Source organism: Dreissena polymorpha, chromosome 4, assembly GCF_020536995.1.
Source record: "Dreissena polymorpha isolate Duluth1 chromosome 4, UMN_Dpol_1.0, whole genome shotgun sequence".
NCBI lineage: Eukaryota > Metazoa > Mollusca > Bivalvia > Myida > Dreissenidae > Dreissena > Dreissena polymorpha.
The window spans coordinates 118,721,628-118,740,700 of record NC_068358.1 but is presented as its reverse complement, the minus strand read 5'-3'; the positions used below and the strand labels follow the sequence as shown (position 1 = coordinate 118,740,700).

The 19,073-nt window shown below is 33.8% G+C and overlaps 1 protein-coding gene across 2 annotated transcripts; it reads right to left on the bottom strand.

The window, feature by feature from the left end:
* Positions 1-1,632: 1,632 nt before the first annotated feature.
* On the bottom strand, positions 1,633-18,618 carry LOC127880158 (28S ribosomal protein S16, mitochondrial-like). 2 transcript variants are annotated; one of them, XM_052427392.1, is made up of 3 exons: positions 18,574-18,618; positions 6,105-6,366; positions 1,633-3,042 (listed from the first exon to the last, which is right to left on the bottom strand). In XM_052427392.1, exons 1-3 carry the CDS (start codon positions 18,601-18,603, stop codon positions 2,906-2,908), a joined length of 429 nt encoding a protein of 142 aa, XP_052283352.1. In that variant the 5' UTR covers positions 18,604-18,618; the 3' UTR covers positions 1,633-2,905. The 2 variants fall into 2 exon arrangements, with proteins under 2 accessions (XP_052283352.1, XP_052283351.1); XM_052427391.1 differs by lacking the exon at positions 18,574-18,618 and adding an exon at positions 7,034-7,078.
* Positions 18,619-19,073: the final 455 nt, after the last annotated feature.

Below are 19,073 nucleotides of genomic sequence, written 5' to 3'. Positions count from 1 at the left end.
TTTAAAGTTTTCACAAAATAGGCCTTATATAAGCATATGTTCAATTTTGTGACCCTCGGGGCAGGGTCAAACTTGACCCCAGGGGCATAATTTGAAAAAACTTGGTAGAGAACTATAATATATCACTACATACCAAATTTGGTAGCCCTAGGCCCAATGGTTATGGACGAGAGAATTTTGAAAGTTTTCACAAAATAGACCCTATATAAGCATATGTTTAATTTTGTGACCCCAAGGGCAGGGTAAAATTTGACCCCAGGGGCGTAATTTGAAGAAATTTGGTAGAGGACTATTAGATGTCACTACATACCAAATTTGATAGCCCTAGGCCCAATGGTTATGGACGAAAAGATTTTTGAAGTTTACACAAAATAGGCCTTATATAAGCATATGTTCAATTTTGTGACCCCAGGGGCAGGGTCAAATTTGACCCCAGGGGCATCATTAGAAGAAATTAGGTAGAGGACTATTAGATGTCTCTACATACAAAATTTGATAGCCCTAGGCCCAATGTTTATGGACGAGATTTTTTTTAAAGATTTCTCAAAATAGACCCTATATAAGCATAATTATGTTCAATTTTGTGACCCCCGGGGCAGGGTCAAATTTGACCCCAGGGTCATAATTTGAAGATATTTGGTAGAGGACTATAAGATGTCTCTACATACCAAATTTGATAGCCCTAGGCACAATGGTTATGGACAGGAAGATTTTGAAAGTTTTCACAAAACAGGCCTTACATAAGCATATGTTCAATTTACTGACCCCGGGGCAGGGTCAAATTTGACCCTAGGGGCTTAATTTGAAGGAAATTGGTAGAGGACTATTAGATGTCTCTACATACCAAATTTGATAGCCCTAGGCCCAATGGTTATAGATGAGAAAATTTTGAATGTTTACACAAAATAGACCCTATATAAGCATATGTTCAATTTTGTGACCCTCTGGGCAGGGTCAAATTTCACCCCAGGGGCATAATTTGAAGATATTTGGTAGAGGACTATAAGATGTCTCTACATACCAAATTTGATAGCCTTAGGCCCAATGGTTATGGATGGGAAGATTTTGAAAGTTTTCACAAAATAGGCCTTACATAAGCAAATTTTCATTTTTGTGACCCCCAAGGGCATGGTCAAATTTTACCCCAGGGGCATAATTTGAACAAATTTGAAAGAGGTTCACCCCAGGAACATTCCTGAGAAATTTCATCAGAATTGGACCAGTAGTTTAGGAGATGTTAAAGGAAAAGTTAACGCACGCACGCAGGGACTCACACACGCACAACGGACACAGGACCATGACATAAGCGCCGCAGGCCTCTGGCCAGTGGAGCTAAAAACAACAAAGGACAATAACTCTTATCTAAGAAAGTGCATGGTTTTGGTTCATTGATTTCTACACACCCACCAAGTTTCATGTTGAAACATAATACAACAAAAACAACGGACAATAAGTCTTATTTAAGAAAGTGTAGGGACCTGGGTTATTGTTCTTGTGCACGACATCTCTATTCATTGTTATTTATACACCCATGAAGTTTCATGTTGATTTTTTATATAGTTTCTGAAATATAGCCCCGAACAGTTTGTGACAGACAGAAGAACTGACAGACAAAGCCAATAAACATCCCACAGCCTTTGGTTGGGTATAAAAATACCTTTTTAATATAAACTGACTTATGATTATGTGGTAACTCAAATGATCAATACAATTTATTTTGGATGTCTATAACTTCTGATAGTACACAATAAAACATGATTAAGACTTAAAGAACAAGAGATGTGTTTGTCAGCCACACAATGCCCCCTTTTGCGCCGCTTTGAAATAAAATTTCAATATATCATTTGGCAGGTTTTGAAATTATCTCCCTTTTAAAGCTTATTACATCCCCTGGGATTGTATTTTATGACTTTTGACCTTGAAGGATGACCTTGACCTTTCACCACTCAAAATGTGCAGCTTCATGAGATACACATGCATGCCAAATATAAAGTTGCTACTCAATATTGCAAAAGTTATGGCCAATGTTAAAGTTTACGGACAGACGCACAGACTGACAGACAGACTGACTGACAGTTCAACTGCTATTTGCCACACTACCGGTGGCATAAAAAGATACAGTAAACATTTATGAAAACATCAAACTTTATGAAAATTAACCAAGTATTTAATTCTGAACCATTCTTTTAGCAAATATTTTAACAAGACAAAATATTATCAATGATCCTATATCATATCAATCTCAAGATACCTAGGCAGGGAAAAAGTTTTCAAATATTGATTGACTTATAAACATCTTCTTATCAGACATAGCGTATAAGTGTTTAGTTGTTTGTTACAATCTTTCATTAATGGTGCCATATAAAGATTGCTTATATGTTGTATGTAACATTCTTTGTTCATTTTCATATATTGGCTACAGATTGCGAGAATAAAATGTTGATGTAGAAATTGAACACATATTTTATTTCAGAAATAAGACAGTTGAATGCAAGATCCGGTATAACAAACAATCCGTAGTATTATAGGAGTCGTGTTCAGAGAGAACTGGGCATAATGCTTGTGCGGAAAGTGTTGTCCCAGATTAGCCTGTGTAGTCCACACAGGCATATCAGGGACGCCACTTTCCGCTTTATGACATTTTTCGTTGAAATGAATCCTCTTAGCACACTACTCATATGTTAAGCCTGTACATCAGCAGCTGACATATTTTCCACAAATGGAACATGGTTAAGGATTTTTTTTTAAATAAGCCATATTATTGACTGAAAACACTTATCTTATAACAATTGCGATGAGACTTCAAAGGATCACATGTCCACAGAAACATTAAACCCAATCAAGCCAGAGTGCATTAACACTGAACATTTAATATGCTAACAATACAAAAAATGAAAAATGTATTTTATTTTTCTTGTGCTGCTTCTTGTGTCTTCTCTTCAGAATTTGATTGTTTTCTAAGTTTTTCTTCTTCTCCTTTCTTCTGTATCCGCATAGCTTGCAGTCTGGTTGTTGGATGTATTGGGTAAAATCCTGACAATCCTTCAATTAGAACAAACCAAAACATGAAGAATTGTACAACAAAAAGAAAACAAGAGCACCGCCTTGCGGGTGCAGACCGCTCATCTATTTTTCTTTTTGAAGGTGTAGGGACCTATCTCAATTTCAATCACAAAGGAGGGAGGGGTGGAGTGGAGAGGGGTGTATAGTGTGGGGGTGTGGTAATTTATTACATTATCGTCCAAAAATGAAAATGAAAAAAAAAAAATTTGGGGGGGGGGGGGGATTCTTGGGTGGGATGAATGGACGGTATTTCAAAAATAAAATAATAAAAATAAATATTAGTATTTTTTAACCATGTTTGAAAAAAACAAGAGATGTGTTTGTCAGAAACACAATGCCCCCTATTGCGCCGCTTTTTTTTTTTTTTACTTTTGACCTTGAAGGATGACCTTGAACTTGAACTTCCACCACTCAAAATGTGCAGCTTTATGAGAACACCACTTTGAAATATTTATTTTTTGACCTTTGACCTTGAAATGACCTTGACCTTGAAGGATAACCTTGACATTGGACTTACACCACTCAAAATGTGCAGCTTCAATATAACGCCGCTTTGAATTGTTTTATATAAAAAAAAATCCTTTGAACTTGAAGGATGACCTTGAAGGATGACCTTGACCTTGAACTTCCACCACTTAATTTGTGCTGCTTCATTATAACGCCGCTTTGAAATTATTTTATTTTTTTACCTTTGACCTTGAAGGATGACCTTGACCTTGAAGAATGACCTTGACCTTAAACTTCCACCACTCAAAATGTGCAGCTTCACGAGATAAACATGCATGCCGAATATCAAGTTGCTATCTTCAATATTAAAAAAGTTATGGCCAATGTTAAAGTTTTCGGACGGACAGACGCCATATATTTGAAATTTGACCTTGTAGGATGACCTTGACCTTTACCTTTCACCACTCAAAATGTTCAGCTCTAAGAGATACACATGCATGCCAAAAATCAAGTTGCTATCTTCAATATTGAAAAAGTTATGGCAAATGTTAAAGTTTTCGGACGGACAGACACCATAAATTTGACATTTGACCTTGAAGGATGACCTTGACCTTTCACAACTCAAAATGTGCAGCTCCATGAGATACACATGCATGCCAAATATCAAGTTGCTATCTTCAAAAGTGAAAAAGTAATGGCCAATGTTAAAGTTTTTTTCGGACGGACGGACGCACGGACATACTGACGGACAGTTCAACTGCTATATGCCACCCTACCGGGGGCATAAAAATTATTTTTTTGGGGTGGGGGTTTGGGGGGGTATAGTGTGAGGGTTTTATTAGATGATCTTTAATTTAAACAAAACAATAATGGGGGGAATTGAGGGGGGGGGGATTCGGAGGATGTGGGGGATGGTTTGGGTGGAGTCTATTGTGGTATGTAAGGTAAGAGTTGTCAAAGTATCAATCGAATCTAATCATAAATAAAGAAGTTATGGCAATTTTAGCAAAATTTAATAATTTGACCTTGAGAGTCAATGTAATTCAAAGGTCAAGGTAAAATTCAACTTGCCAGGTACAGTACCCTCATGATAGCATGCAAGTATTTGATGTTTGAAAGCAATAGCCTTGATAGAAGTAAAGTGGATCTAAACACAAAATGTAACAATATATTCAAAGTTACTAAGTCAAAAAAGGGCCATAATTCCGTAAAAATGACAACCAGGGTTATGCAACTTGTCCTTTACTGTCCCCTTATGATAGTTTGCGAGTGTTCCAAGTATGAAAGCAATATCTATTATACTTTAGGGGTAAAGTGAACCAAAACACAAAACTTTACAAAATTTTCAAGTATACATGTAAAGGGCCCATAATTCTGTCAAAATGCCAGTCAGAGTTACATAACTTTGCCTGCACAGTCCCCTTACGATACTTAGTAAGTGTTACAAGTATGAAAGCAATACATGTAGCTTTGATACTTTAGGAAAAAAGTGGACCTAAACACAAAACTTAACCAATTTTTCAATTTTCTAAGTATAAAAAGGGCACAAAATTCTGTCAAAATGCCAGTCAGAGTTACATAACTTTGCCTGCACAGTCCCCTTATGATAGTAAGTAAGTGTTGCAAGTATGAAAGCAATAGCTTTGATAGTTAAGGAATAAAATGGACCTAATCACAAAACTTAACCAAAATTTAAAAAATTTTAAGTATAAAAACGGCACATAATTCTGTCAAAATGCAAGCCAGAGTTATCTGACTTTGCCTGCCCAGTCCCCTCATGATAGTAAGTAAGTGTACCAAGTTTGAATGCAATAGCATCGATTCTTTATGAGAAAAGTGGACCTAAACGCAAAACTTAACCGAACACCGACGCCAAGGTGATGACAATAGCTCATAATTTTTTTAAAAAAAAATAGATGAGCTAAAAATGGGGTAGACTCTTAACTTTGCCTATATATACATGTTATATTATTGGACAGTGTGAAATGATGATAAAAGGGTATACTTGTTTTGATAATTCCTCGTCCAAAAAGACCAAAAATAATCAGATATTATACATGTATTTCAGTATCAAAATGATTAAAGCTCCATTACCTCAATACTTTAAATGTCATCATATTATGTCTATACAAAGCATACATAATAAATTCTATTCGCACTTATGTCTTTGAAACTTATCACAATTATTTTATTTCAAAAAGCTTTATAAATTTTAACATTTTTATTTTTGGTGTTACTGGATTGGTGATTTAATAGGTGTTAGACAGATCTCCTGGTTTTTGGAAAACTCCAACAAATGCCAAGATACAAACAGCCCTGACCCTTTTTTTCGACAAAGATTTAAGTTTTATTAAAATAATAACCCTTGATACAGTAAGTGATTTTGATATGATTTCAATTGTTTTAATTGTACCCACACATAAGTGGGAGTTTCCAATATCTAGCCAATGCCAGAGTAGTCTGTGGTACGCCACGGTATATATAATTATTGTTTAAATGAGCAATTTATTTCAAGTAGGTAAACAATCAGTACTGTAAAAAAATAAACTTTGATTCTCCATTTTTATTCTTGTATATTATATGTAAGTATTTACCTAACAACTGTAGCACAGGAGTGGAACATTTTGCATTCATTCCTGTCCAGTATCGTAATTTATCAAAGTCAAGAGCAACAATTCTTTCTCCAAATTGATTCACCAAAGGATCAAACGTTCCAATTTGATCCTTAATCTGCTTGTCCCTTGGAGATCTATTTTTCTGAACAACTATGTGATAGAATGGTCTGTTTGTACACCCTCTCAAAGACAGACGTATCATCAAATGTTTACTTCTGTCAATAAACCGTCTCATTTTTTTCTGAAAGCAGAACACATTATTATGTGAGTTTACATTTTTATTTAATACTTTTGAATGTGTTTTCAGTTAATTGATGGGCATCAAATGTAAGATAAACAAGCAAATTCGTTGAATTGATATCCCCCGCGAACTAATTATTTTTTCAAGATACAAAGGGCATTAACTCATTTATTAACAAATGGTGTACAATGCCATTTGGCCTGCATCACCCTGTTATCAATTTATATACTCATACCAAGTTTCAATGAAATCCACCAAAGCACTTTTAAGATATGGCTCCGGACACAAAAGTGCCAGACACTTGCAATAACAGAAGTGACATGTATGGTCTTGTCCGTCGCATAGACAGTTTATCATAGACATCACTTTGGACAAAAACATTGTGCAACTTCTCTGGATAGGTTTAAAGTTGCACAAGACACAATTTGACGAACTTTGACCAAATGTTTTGTGTGACTAGTCGCAAAATGAAATTTAGAAACACAATGTATATCTTGGCATAAAAAAGTTGCACTATGTATCATTTGTGAGAACGGACGGAAAGACGGACGGACAACGGCCAAAACAATATCCCTCCACCTATGGCAGGGATAATTAAACAACAAACAGGTATCGATACTCGTGTTAAAACATATGTTGCAATAGCTTTCTAAACAAGAGCTCTTACCAAATCTTCCAAGACTACCGTATTCTCCATGTGAATAGTTTAATTTGTATTGCCTATTGTAACCTAAAATAATGATCCTAAAGTTTTCAACTAAGGGCATAATTCTGCTAAATAGCAGGTACAGGTAAGTGTAACAGGCCTTGGTCAGTGATATGACATAATTACCTTAAAGACATTCAAGAAGTTTCAATTGTAGTAAGGAGTACATATAGCAACTTCAACAAACACCAAAATGTATTGTTGTAAAAAAAACATCATGAAATATAGCCATATTAGGAAAAATGCCCCGCCCCTTGGCAGCCATGTTTTTCAAGCAAACATAACCATTTTCGAACTCATTCAAGATATCATTGATACCAATCTTCTGACCAAATTTCAAATGTAAAGGCAAATGTTGACGCTACACAACGGACGATGGACGACGGACAAAAAGCGATCACAAAAGCTCACCATGAGCACATTGTGCTCAGGTGAGCTAAAAAACAACAAAAACAAATGTCAACTAGTGACCTGAAAATCAATAGGGGTCATCTGCGAGTCACGATCAATGTACCTATGAAGTGTCATGATCCTAGGCAAAAGCGTTCTTGAGTTATCATCCGAAAATCATTTTACTATTTCGGGTCACCATGACCTTGACCTTTGACCTTGTGACCTCAAAATCAATAGGGGTCATCTGCGAGTCATGATCAATCTACCTATGAAGTTTCATGATCCTAGGCATATGCTTTCTTGAGTTATCATCTGAAAACCATTTTACTATTTCCGGTCACCGTGATCTTGACCTTTGACCTAGTGACCTCAAAATCAATAGGGGTCATCTGCGAGTCATGATCAATCTACCCATGAAGTTTCATGATCCTAGGCGTATGCGTTCTTGAGTTATCATCCGGAAACCATTTTACTATTTCGGGTCACTGTGACCTTGACCTTTGACCTAGTGACCTCAAAATCAATAGGGGTCATCTGCAAGTCATGATCAATGTACCTATGAAGTTTCATGATCCTAGCCCCAAGCGTTCTTAAGTTATCATCCGGAAACCACCTGGTGGACGGACCGACCAACAGACCGACCGACCGACATGTGCAAAGCAATATACCCCCTCTTCTTCGAAGGGGGGCATAATTAAGTACATGTATGACTCAATTGGTCATTGTCGGCTCGGGTACTACTGTAAGTACATAGTTTTATTCCCACCCACAATCCAGTGTCGTAAAATATCATGAAACAAAATTTTCTTTGAACAAAACCTGTCTCAACATGTTTTTATATGCTAGGATAATATAGAAGCCATTTTACAGAATATTATCATAAATATGAAAAATAACTAATATGAAAACAAAAATATCTGACAACAACCATGTTAGCATAGTATTTCCTGAAATGTTTAAATATATTTTGCGTAACTTTTTGAGTATGTTTCTACCATTGTTCAGGGATTTTTCAAAGCGATCAGCAAGTGTATCAGTCGCTCCGGCTCTCTTATTGAATTTAGAAAAGGCTTTTAAACCCATATTTAACTTAATTTTAAATAAAATACCTGTAGTCACAACAAAACTCTATTCTAAGAGTAAACATGACCTTCTTTACAGTTCTTTCATATTAAAAACTGGGAATCATGCATAAAATCAGGAACTCTTGTTAACCCTTTCCCACTCAGAAGCAAAGGGAAAATGGCTATGTGCAAACGGCATTAAACCAGAACAGCCTGCAAGTAACTGCTCATCAGTATCTAAGGGTTGGAAATGAAGCCTTTAAAACTCGAATCTAGTAAGAAAGGTCTTTCATTAAATTTACTTTATGAGGCACTTCCAATGCATCAAAATACGTATCAAAGTAGGAAAGGGTTAAAGTAATTGTTCATAAACAGCAAATTAATAACAACTTGAAAAAATTGTAAATATACAATAATTATTGTTGTGCATTTCTTAAAGGTTATTTTAAGTGAGCAACTTAAGCTACCAAACCAATTAGAAGGTTTGGACACATAATATAAGTGTGTAAATATTGAAACTATCTTTAATATTTGTTAAGTGTTTTTCTTGACATTATCATTTTGTAACTACTTCATATCCGAAAAAAAAGGTTCTAATAGCCAGATTAAACACTATCCCTTATTCTCATAGTATTGGCCCTCCTCATTGTATCGTGCCTTGGACAAAACCCCCTCAAGAAGTGCTGTTTTTCCATTTTAAGAAGTTTTTATTTATTTGCTGTTTATTAATTACTATTGCAACAATCTTTCTCATGATTTCCGCTTTTCATCTGAAAATAGGTCATGTTTAGGTAATGTTTATAACAGGCTGATATTATGATTACACATAATTGTGTTAGTTTGTTTTTGGTTTATTAGCACACGTAGGTCTATCAAATGTTGTATAAATTGTTATTTATTAAATAAAAAAAAAATATTTTTTTTAAAGAAACATGAACAAGTGTTTCATTTTTTCCATTTGGAAACTATTTATAGAAAAATAATATGCGCATAGTAACAAACCTTAGCAACCAATCAGAAGGATTAATATTATGAGAAACGGTGATTACTACATGAAGCTTACTCTCCCCTAGGCCATATAAATGTACTCCCAGACCCTTTGATAATTTTTGCTATGGCGGCTCTGGCAGTCCATATGCACCCCTTCATAAACACAATTGCAGTTTTGCGCAAAGATTTCGTGCAAATCACTTAACAGACGTCGTTCATCACCAATTAAGGAAAGCAATGAATAAACTTCACAAACTTTGACTGAGGCTAATCAAATATCACGATGAGCAAAAGATTTTTGTACTGCGACCTAAGGCTAAGCGATAGATTAGCGACACTTTTTTTGGCAACAGAACAACAGTTCCCAATATGATTGATAAAGTGTAAGAAAGAATAACAAAGTAAACAAGACTATTGTGAAGAAATACAAGTCCCCTACCAAAAGTCACTTTAAAACTATCAATTCGTCATAAAACAACATTTTTTATCATTTTGACAAATAAAAATCTGAATTTTTTTTTCTGATATGATATATATTATATCAGATTTTTTTGATTTTTTGTTTAAATGAAAAAAGTTGTTTTATGACATATGGATAGTGTAAAAGTGACTTGGCCATGCGCCAAATACCTGTGTCCCCTACCGGCTCCACCATTGTCAGAAATTCCACCATTTTCAGATTTTTATATATATATTTGTTGCCATAGCAACCAGAATTTTTGACACAGGAACAAAATGAAATGACGTGCATAATTTCCATATTGCCATCTATCCATGTTTCAAGTTTCATGAAAAAATATTAAGAACTTTATAAGTTATTGCAGGATCCAGAAAACCACAATTTCAGCAGTATTATCTAGTCTATTTGTTGCCATAGCAACCAGAATTTTTGATGTAGGAACGAAATGAAATGACGTGCATAATGCCCATATTGACATCTACCCATGTTCCAAGTTTCATGAAGAAATATTAAGAACTTTTAAAGTTATCGCAGGATCCAGAAAAGTGTGACAGACAGACGGAGCGCAAACCATAAGTCCCCTCCGGTGAAACCGGTAGGGGACTAATAAAAAGCAATAATTTCTTCTTGCTTTAATGGTACTACTTGCATGAGTTTGTTAAACAGGTAAACGTTGATAAGTTTTTGCAGTATCAATGTTCCTAAGCCTTTCCTGTGGTGATACAATTTAGCACCTTGGGAAAATAGATGGCGCATTGCAACTCTCAGCAAACCTTTGGGTTAAACAGCGGAGAGTTAAATTATTGCAACTATAAGTCTCCCCAGTATTTTGGCAAAATATTAAAGGATTGAAATGCAATGTTTGTTGTTTAGTCCAAGAATACACATTAAACAATACATGTAGATTGACGTATTTAACAAGTATGGTTTTCAATCTTTTCACTTTAAATATTTAGAGATTTTCATTAAGAGAGCCGATACAACAGATACACATGATAACAATTAGTTCTGGCTACCATAACTTTAAATGTCGCTTTTTATGATTTTTGACTGGTGCGACTTTACCAAACCCATTAGGTAAGTCAACCAGAAACTCCCAAAAAGTTGACAGTTAACAAAGACCGGTCCAAAACAGCTTTTAAATGCAGTTATTGACCCAAATCAACCACTTGATTGGAAATATTGACATCTTTCACACTTTACTGATATATTCTTTCACAAAATACTATCTTAAACATTTGAAATTAATACTTTCTGCTCTAACATATAGAGAAAAACAGCGATGCGACAGACATTCTTGAAATGAAAATCTCACAAGATTTCACAGTCATAATTATGGAGTTATTTCTAATTTCAGTAACATACCATGTGCTCAAGTGTTTTCAAATTCAGAATGACATTTTCTGGTATTTTAAATTATTCGGGCTTCTTTTGTTAACAAATTCAAGTGTAAATACAAACTGAAATCAGTCTTATAATCCACAAGACGTCAGTTGTTAATCACAAATAATAGATTTCAGAAAACGAAAGTAATGATTACAATTCAGTAAAAAATGTCAAGGTCGATCCGAAAGTATCCAAATGAAAACTTGTCACGTGACAAAGTGACAATGGTGTCAAAATTGTGATTTTTAGACTGATGAGAGTTATTTGCATCTATAGTAAGATGCATTTGAAACATTTTAACCTTTAAATATTCCCCGATGCAGTAATTTATATTCATTCACCAATATAATGTAGAAGTGTATCCAAGACAAGAGCACAGCATAACGGGTGCCACGCTCGGCTGCGGGTGCAGTTTTGAATAGATGAAAGCTTGTCAGATTTTATTTTTTATTTTAGAGGTCACAGTGACCTTAACCTTTGACCTAGTGACCAAAAAATGGGTGTGGCATGTAGAACTCATCAAGATGCAGCTTCATATGAAGTTTTAAAGTTGTAGGTTGAATCACTTTGATTTTAGAGCCATTATGTTAAAACCATGAAACATGTTAAGGTTTTAGCATGACGCGGACGACGACTGACACGACGAGCTGGCTATGACTATACCTCGGGGTTTTTCCGAAAACAGCCAAGCTAAAAATGAGCTTTCTTTGATTTATAGCGTGACATAAATATGTTACGACTCTGCAATGGTTGACTTTCGATACTGGGTTGGCTTCAGCATACAGGTATGTCAATACAGTGCTCCAGCTAGGCCTAAATCCTCCCGAACCTCTGCCCTGCCCTTCCCAGGCCCCCCCCCCTGCCCTTTAAAAAAAAAATATGTACATATATATTTTTTTTTTACAAACGATGATTAATAAATCTCTTATTACAATACATTGTAATTAATTTTTTCCTCAATGTAGACATAATATTTGAATTGTTTAATAATAATGGAAATAATATATTCTAACAATTATTAATAACATAAATATTAACAGTAGAGGAAGTATTCCAGAAACGCCCTTGCGCTCGAAAGTGCCCTTTTGACAAAATACTGCGTGTCCAAAGTGCCTTTTTGACAAAAAAGCCCCCCCTGCCCTTTTCAAATCCTAGCTGGGGCACTGCAATACTATATAAACTGTAGGATTAAGTTTCTTTAGCTAGATAACAACACAGGGAAAAGTCTCGATTTTTTTACTATATACTATATATACTAACTAGGGATACAACTAGTTTTTTCAACTTTCCAATAAAAGCAATTAAAATAACAAAAAAGATGTTTTTTCTTTGTTTGGCCTAAAAATTTTATTAAAATGATTTTCTGATTTTTTTTCTAAAAGTGTCGGGTAGGAGGACGGAAAAAAAAAGATGGGTGACCAATTATGCACTCATTTTAAAAATGTTATGGTATGAAGTTTTTTTTACTAAGCAACCAGAGTGATTTTTTTTCAAACATGTTGATGTGCAAAATGATCATAATCAGACTGTAGGTCTTGAAGTGCAGTTATTAAATTAGTTTGAATTTAAAAAATATCTTAACTAGTTCAAAAGTTACGCAATTTTTTCACTTGTCTATAAAAAACTTTTTGGTGATTTTTTTATGGTTTTTTGTACACAAGGAATTCATATGTTGCATTAAAAATACTTTATCTCAACAAACAGCCAATAAGCAATTGTGGTTTAAAAGAAACATTAAAAGTTTATTGTCCAGTAAAAATCAATACCGCAGACAAATACAAATAGCATAATAAAACGCTTTTCAGGGGTTTCACTGGCCCCAAAAAAGTTGTCGCCACTTTATCGCGGTGTGAAAACCACCAGTAATTCAAACTTAATAAGGACAATCACTTAAGGAACCTTACTACATTAATGAATAATGGCATTTATTATATTTTTATTACTCTGAGAAGTATGTTAATACATAAATAACAATAAGTACCTTCATAAGTCTTAATATTTAAAGCTTTATTTTTATATAAATAACATTTTTTCCACTTGATAAACCAGATAATCAACATAATATAATAACGTTAACAATAATGTAACAGTATGCTGCATAAATGTTTCAGAATTATTTATTAAACCCTAGAATCACACAAACAATATATATATCATCTGGAAGGAAAAATAAATCAAACATCAGAAAATAAAGCATCTCAATTCAAATTGTTAAAACGTTTATACATTTGGTCTTTTGGACATGATATACACCAACTTCTGTTTACTATCAAATTTCACAAATTCTAAAACAACACCTTTTGTTAAAAAGTTTTCTGTTAGTTGTGGTGGTTGATTTCCAGGTTCAATTAAATGAATATTTTTTCACATATATTTCTTGACAGAAAGGCCCAGGATAATTTCCACCATCCATTCTTGTTGTCTGAAATAACACAAAACATATTTGTACAAACTATATACAACAAATCAACACATAAATGTCACTATCTTTACATATGTCCGAAATATAGTACATCAAGTGAAGGACCTACTTTTGATTTCAGAAAGAGTTGGTATCTTAATTAAAATATATTGTTCCCAGAACATTTTAATAATGAAACTGTTAAACACAAATGCCTGTTGAAACAAGTTAACATGTGTTTTTGTCATGGTATTGATAAAAGAAATAGCGTCCCTTATAATCGTTATAATTATTGAACTTCGTGACAGCTTATCCCAGGATAACATAATTGATAGTTCAATGTCATAAAGGAGCTGTTAATAATAACCCCCATAAACTTGACTATTTTATTTGGACATTCATGGTTTGAAATCGTTTTAAAAACTGTTTTGCGATTTTTGAACTTTTGGTACGAACCAGTTCGGAACAAAGTGGAAGTTTCATACCCATTGAAAATAACGAAAAAACACATATTATATGCACAAATTTGTCACTACAACTACATTAAACAACACATAAAATTGTATTCTCTAAAATATGACCGTAGTTGTGCGTAAAATATGGAATGTTTAAAGTTGATAGGCGTAAATGGGTTTCGCATTGCGAGCACCTGTTAAATTAAAATCGTTCTTTTCATATTACTTTCATAATATATTTTGGTCATTTTAATATTATCAATTTTCTAAAATTGTAAAGAAATAACAAAATATTTACTTACAAATCGACTCCATTCAGGATTTCATTTGACGGTTGCATAATTATTGAGAAATTAGCAGACGTTGCTGATGAAAGCGTTGTAGCGTTCTTCAACTTCTTGCACAAACAATGATGGCATAGCTGTTGGTAAATTCCAACACATGTACACGATGAAGGAGGACGTTCACGTATAATGTTGGTAATTAAAACTGGGTTTACTATGACGATTTATAACACATTTGAACTTTTTCTAAAACCTGGCAAGCGTTTCCTGTTTAAAAGCCACCTTTTGGCATCCGAAAAAAAAAGATTTTTAATTTTTTTGGTTTCGTCAAAAATTGGAGTCGGCGGGTCCGAAAATCATTTTATTAAAAAATTCTGGCCTTAATGTTATTTCAATCACCGAAAAAAAATAGAACTGTAACTTAATATTTGATGATTTTCATAAAAAGACTGACATTTTGCAAAAAAGGCAAAAGCTATCAAAATCGACACGGGTTTGCAACACAAGGCAAACAAATTATACCCCTGAAAAACATAGATCGGCGGCAATAGTATCATTTATACCATATGAACTTACAAAGTAGCAGCCTTGTGAACAGATCGTGTGCGTGTTATTCATGACTTATTGATTTAAACTTAATATTTTTAATAATTTCCCTTCAACTTCAGTAAACTTTTTAACAGTTGGCCTAAGTTGTTATCGTTGTTTACAATGATCTCCTATACCCGACTTTGTATATAGTTGTCATACGTAAAGCCGGGAAGCAATATTGTTCGGTGGCGGTTTTTACAACAATGTTGATTGTAGCTGTGCAAAATAAATGAGAAAACAATATGTTTTAAAACCAGATGAAATCATAGTTAATGGTAAGATAAAGTAATACGCCTGCGAAATAACTCAATGTCTTTTCAAATACCATCGGAAATCACACGCAATCATAGGTCTTAATGTTTTTTCATGGGTGAAATTCAGAAAAATAATTGTTGCAAACCTATGTTGACTGTGAACATAATAAAATTATTACTGATCAACAGGAAGTATGTAACATATTCAATGATTTTTTTGTTAATGTGGCTCAAAATATTGGAAATAACTCAGTATCAGTAGATGAACACCATCCCAGCATAGTCTCAATTAAATCAACAAACACTATTGAATCTGAATTAAGTTTTCAACCCGTACAGGATTCTTTTGTCAAGAAACAAATTGATAATTTGAATTGTAAAAAAGCCACTGGTGCTGATGGTATATCACCAAAATTACTTAAACTCTCAAAAGATACTATATCAACAAGTATTACATCCCTAATTAATAAATCCTTTGAAAACTCAGTATTTCCAGATAAATTAAAAATAGCTCAAGTAACACCTTTACACAAGAAAAATAGTACACTTGAAAAAGGAAACTATCGCCCGGTCAGCATCCTTCCCACAATATCAAAAATCTTTGAAAGGGCTATAAATACTCAACTAACTAAATTTTTTTACCAGCATTTCAATACTTATCTATCTGCATTTAGACCTGGATATGGCTGCCAGACAACTTTACTGAAAATAATCGAAGACTGGAAAAGGGCGTTAGATGAAAACAAATATGTTGCCTCAGTTTTAATGGACCTGTCCAAAGCGTTCCGACTGTCTGCCTCATGATCTCCTCTCCCTAAAACTAAAGTATTATGGTGTATCTGAAAAATCTTTACAATTAATCAATAGTTACTTGAGTGAAAGAAAACAATGTATTAAAATAGGTCAATTTAAAAGTGACTTTCAAGAAATTTATAAAGGTGTACCCCAAGGCTCAATATTAGGTCCCGTCCTTTTTAATATATTCATCAATGACATTTTTCATTTTGTTCAAGAGAGTAATCTGTACAATTATGCTGATGATAATACCTTATCTTTTGCACATCATAATCTAGATATAGTTAAATCTACCTTAGAAAATGACAGTTTATCCTTAATAAAATGGTTCTCAGACAATAAAATGCAAGCTAATCCTGATAAATTTCAGGCAATCGCAATAAGGTCTAAAACTCACAAAGCTAATATCTCTTTTGACTTGTCAGAAAACAAAATAAACTGTGAGGATGAGGTTCTCTTACTAGGGGTTACATTAGATTTTAAACTAAATTTTGACAAACACATTTCCAACTTATGTAAAAAGGCATCCAGACAATTAAATGTTCTAAAGCGTATAGGTAGGAATCTTTGTAAACTTGGCAAACTTAATATATATTACTCATTCATTCTCTCAAACTTCAATTTCTGCCCATTAACATGGCATTTCTGTGGAGAAATAAAAACTCAAAAAATAGAAAACATACAGAAAAGAGCTCTAAGGTTTATTTATAATGACTATAAGTCTGATTATGAAGGGTTGCTTAGCAAATCAAAACTGCCAAGCTTAAAAATAAGAAGACTAAGACAAATGGCTATTGAAACCTACAAGATAATTAATAAACAGACACCAACATATCTTCATGATCTTATTAAAATTAAAAATAACTCTTACTCTTTTAGGTACACTAATACAGCTGAAATCCCACGGGTAAGAAGTACCAGTTATGGTCTTAGGTCTTTCCGTTCCGCAGCCCCCAGGCTCTGGAACTCGTTACCCCAGCACTTCAGGGATGTGACGGGACTTAACCAGTTCGGAAGTCTGATAGGCTCGTGGGACGAAGAGGATTGCAGATGTTCTTGCTGTTGTACCTAGTATGGCTTGTATTATATGTTCTTGTTATTTGCTTTTTCCAGTTTAACCCTCAGTTGCTATTTTCAGCAAGTTATATTATGTTGTGCATGAAATTTTTGTATGTTACATATTAATGGCAGTTGCCCAGTGTACGTTCTTTTCATCAGATTTTCAGTTGCTATTTTCAGCATGTTATATTATTTTGTGCATGAAATTTTTGTTTGTTACATATTAATGGCAGTTGCCCCGTGTACTTTCTTTTCATCAGATTTTGAATATAGCTTTATGTACCATTTGAAATAACTCATTATGCTTGTGTTTTTGTGAAGTAGCTGCTGAACATTTCTTTCAAATCTGATTTGGGGGATAATTGTTTTCTTTTTATCTGTCACACTTTAGTGTCCATATTCATTGTCAGACTTTTACCTTATTTATTTTTTATTTTTTTTATTTTTTTTCTTATAGCTGCTCTTAGACCAAGGTCAAGATCAGCAACTACAGCACAATTTTTATTCTTATAAGTTATATTTAATTTATTTTTAATAATGCTATGATCTTAACTGTCTAAATATTATAATTGTATATCACATGCCATAGTTCTTTCGTTTTTAACATGTTAAAATAATCATGTTCATTGTATTCAGGTTAATTAATTTATTTATTTATTATAATTGATCTCAACTCAAGGACGATACTGTTTGTTTATATAATGTAAATTTCATGTAATGCTCAACTGTATATTTGTTATATGTATGTTGTTATATTATGTCGGTCAATAGCGATACATCGCTAATGTTATACTTGTTATGTACAAACCGACTTGAAATAAAATTTGTATTTGTATTTTTGAAATTGTGGCTAGTTGTATCCCTTGTTAGTATATATAGCATATAGTAAAAAACCGAGACTTTTCCCTGTGGATAACAATCATATTTGTTTATCTAAACATTACACAAAATTAAGCATCAATATTTCTTCTTAGCGTTTATATTCGGTCTTTTTGTTAACATCTGCGCATATGAGGCATATTATATGATTCAGTTTTACGACGGCCTGCAAACGATTGACGTTTAGGTGAAGCGAGCTGTGAACAAATACACATAGCGAAAACATATTGCACATTGGTTTACAACAAGTTGCAATCGGAATACATCGCAGTAAATGCCACTTAAACGTTTTAAAGAACGTATTCATTGTTCATTATGAACAAATTGTTGGTTAGAAATAAAAATAGAGTATAATAGGTAAAATTTCAAAAGGACCGATTTGCCTTACCAATAGGTTAAAACCAACTGTATCTGACAAGGTTAGAAAACACCAATTTAGAAACTCACAATTTCAAACTCAATGTTGTGCAACAAATCCTAACATGCTTACAGTAAACACTGCATTCAAGGGTAAACGCATTCCAGAACTATACTTGTGTCTTCTGTTGTGCAAAACCGCGTTTCCACCATAACTGAACTTTTGAATGATTGTGTTTAATATAAATTAAAATATGTTTTAATCGACCCATTCACAGATTGTGGCACAATTAAGCAAATAACCTTTAACTACCCGTAGCAGTGTACATCCATAGAAGGACTCCCGAAAAGAAATTTAATCAGACCAAATCAAACCTCAGTGAGGCGATTGACTATTTATCTACACATGGACATACATACAAACAATATTATATTCAAAATAGAACTGTTAACAAGGGGGAGGTTAACCTAAATGATGCATCAGTTATAAAAATTAATCATGCGCGGGTTATGTATTTACAAAAATTGGTAACATCTGTTTGAAAACAGACCAGCATCAGGTCACAGGTCACAAACTCATTTATTCTGACAATTAATCAATCAGTTTCATTCGACGACGGTAATGTCTAGCAT

What these genes read in the sequence shown, in the direction of transcription:
- LOC127880158 (XM_052427392.1), bottom strand. Translation starts at nt 18,603, where the DNA reads ATGCGTTTACCCTTGAATGCAGTGTTTACT. An exon ending in CCTTGAATGCAGTGTTTACT is followed by an intron (nt 6,367 to 18,573) that starts GTAAGCATGTTA and finishes TTCTGCTTTCAG; the next exon opens with AAAAAAATGAGACGGTTTAT. An exon ending in TCCTGTGCTACAGTTGTTAG is followed by an intron (nt 3,043 to 6,104) that starts GTAAATACTTAC and finishes TTCTAATTGAAG; the next exon opens with GATTGTCAGGATTTTACCCA.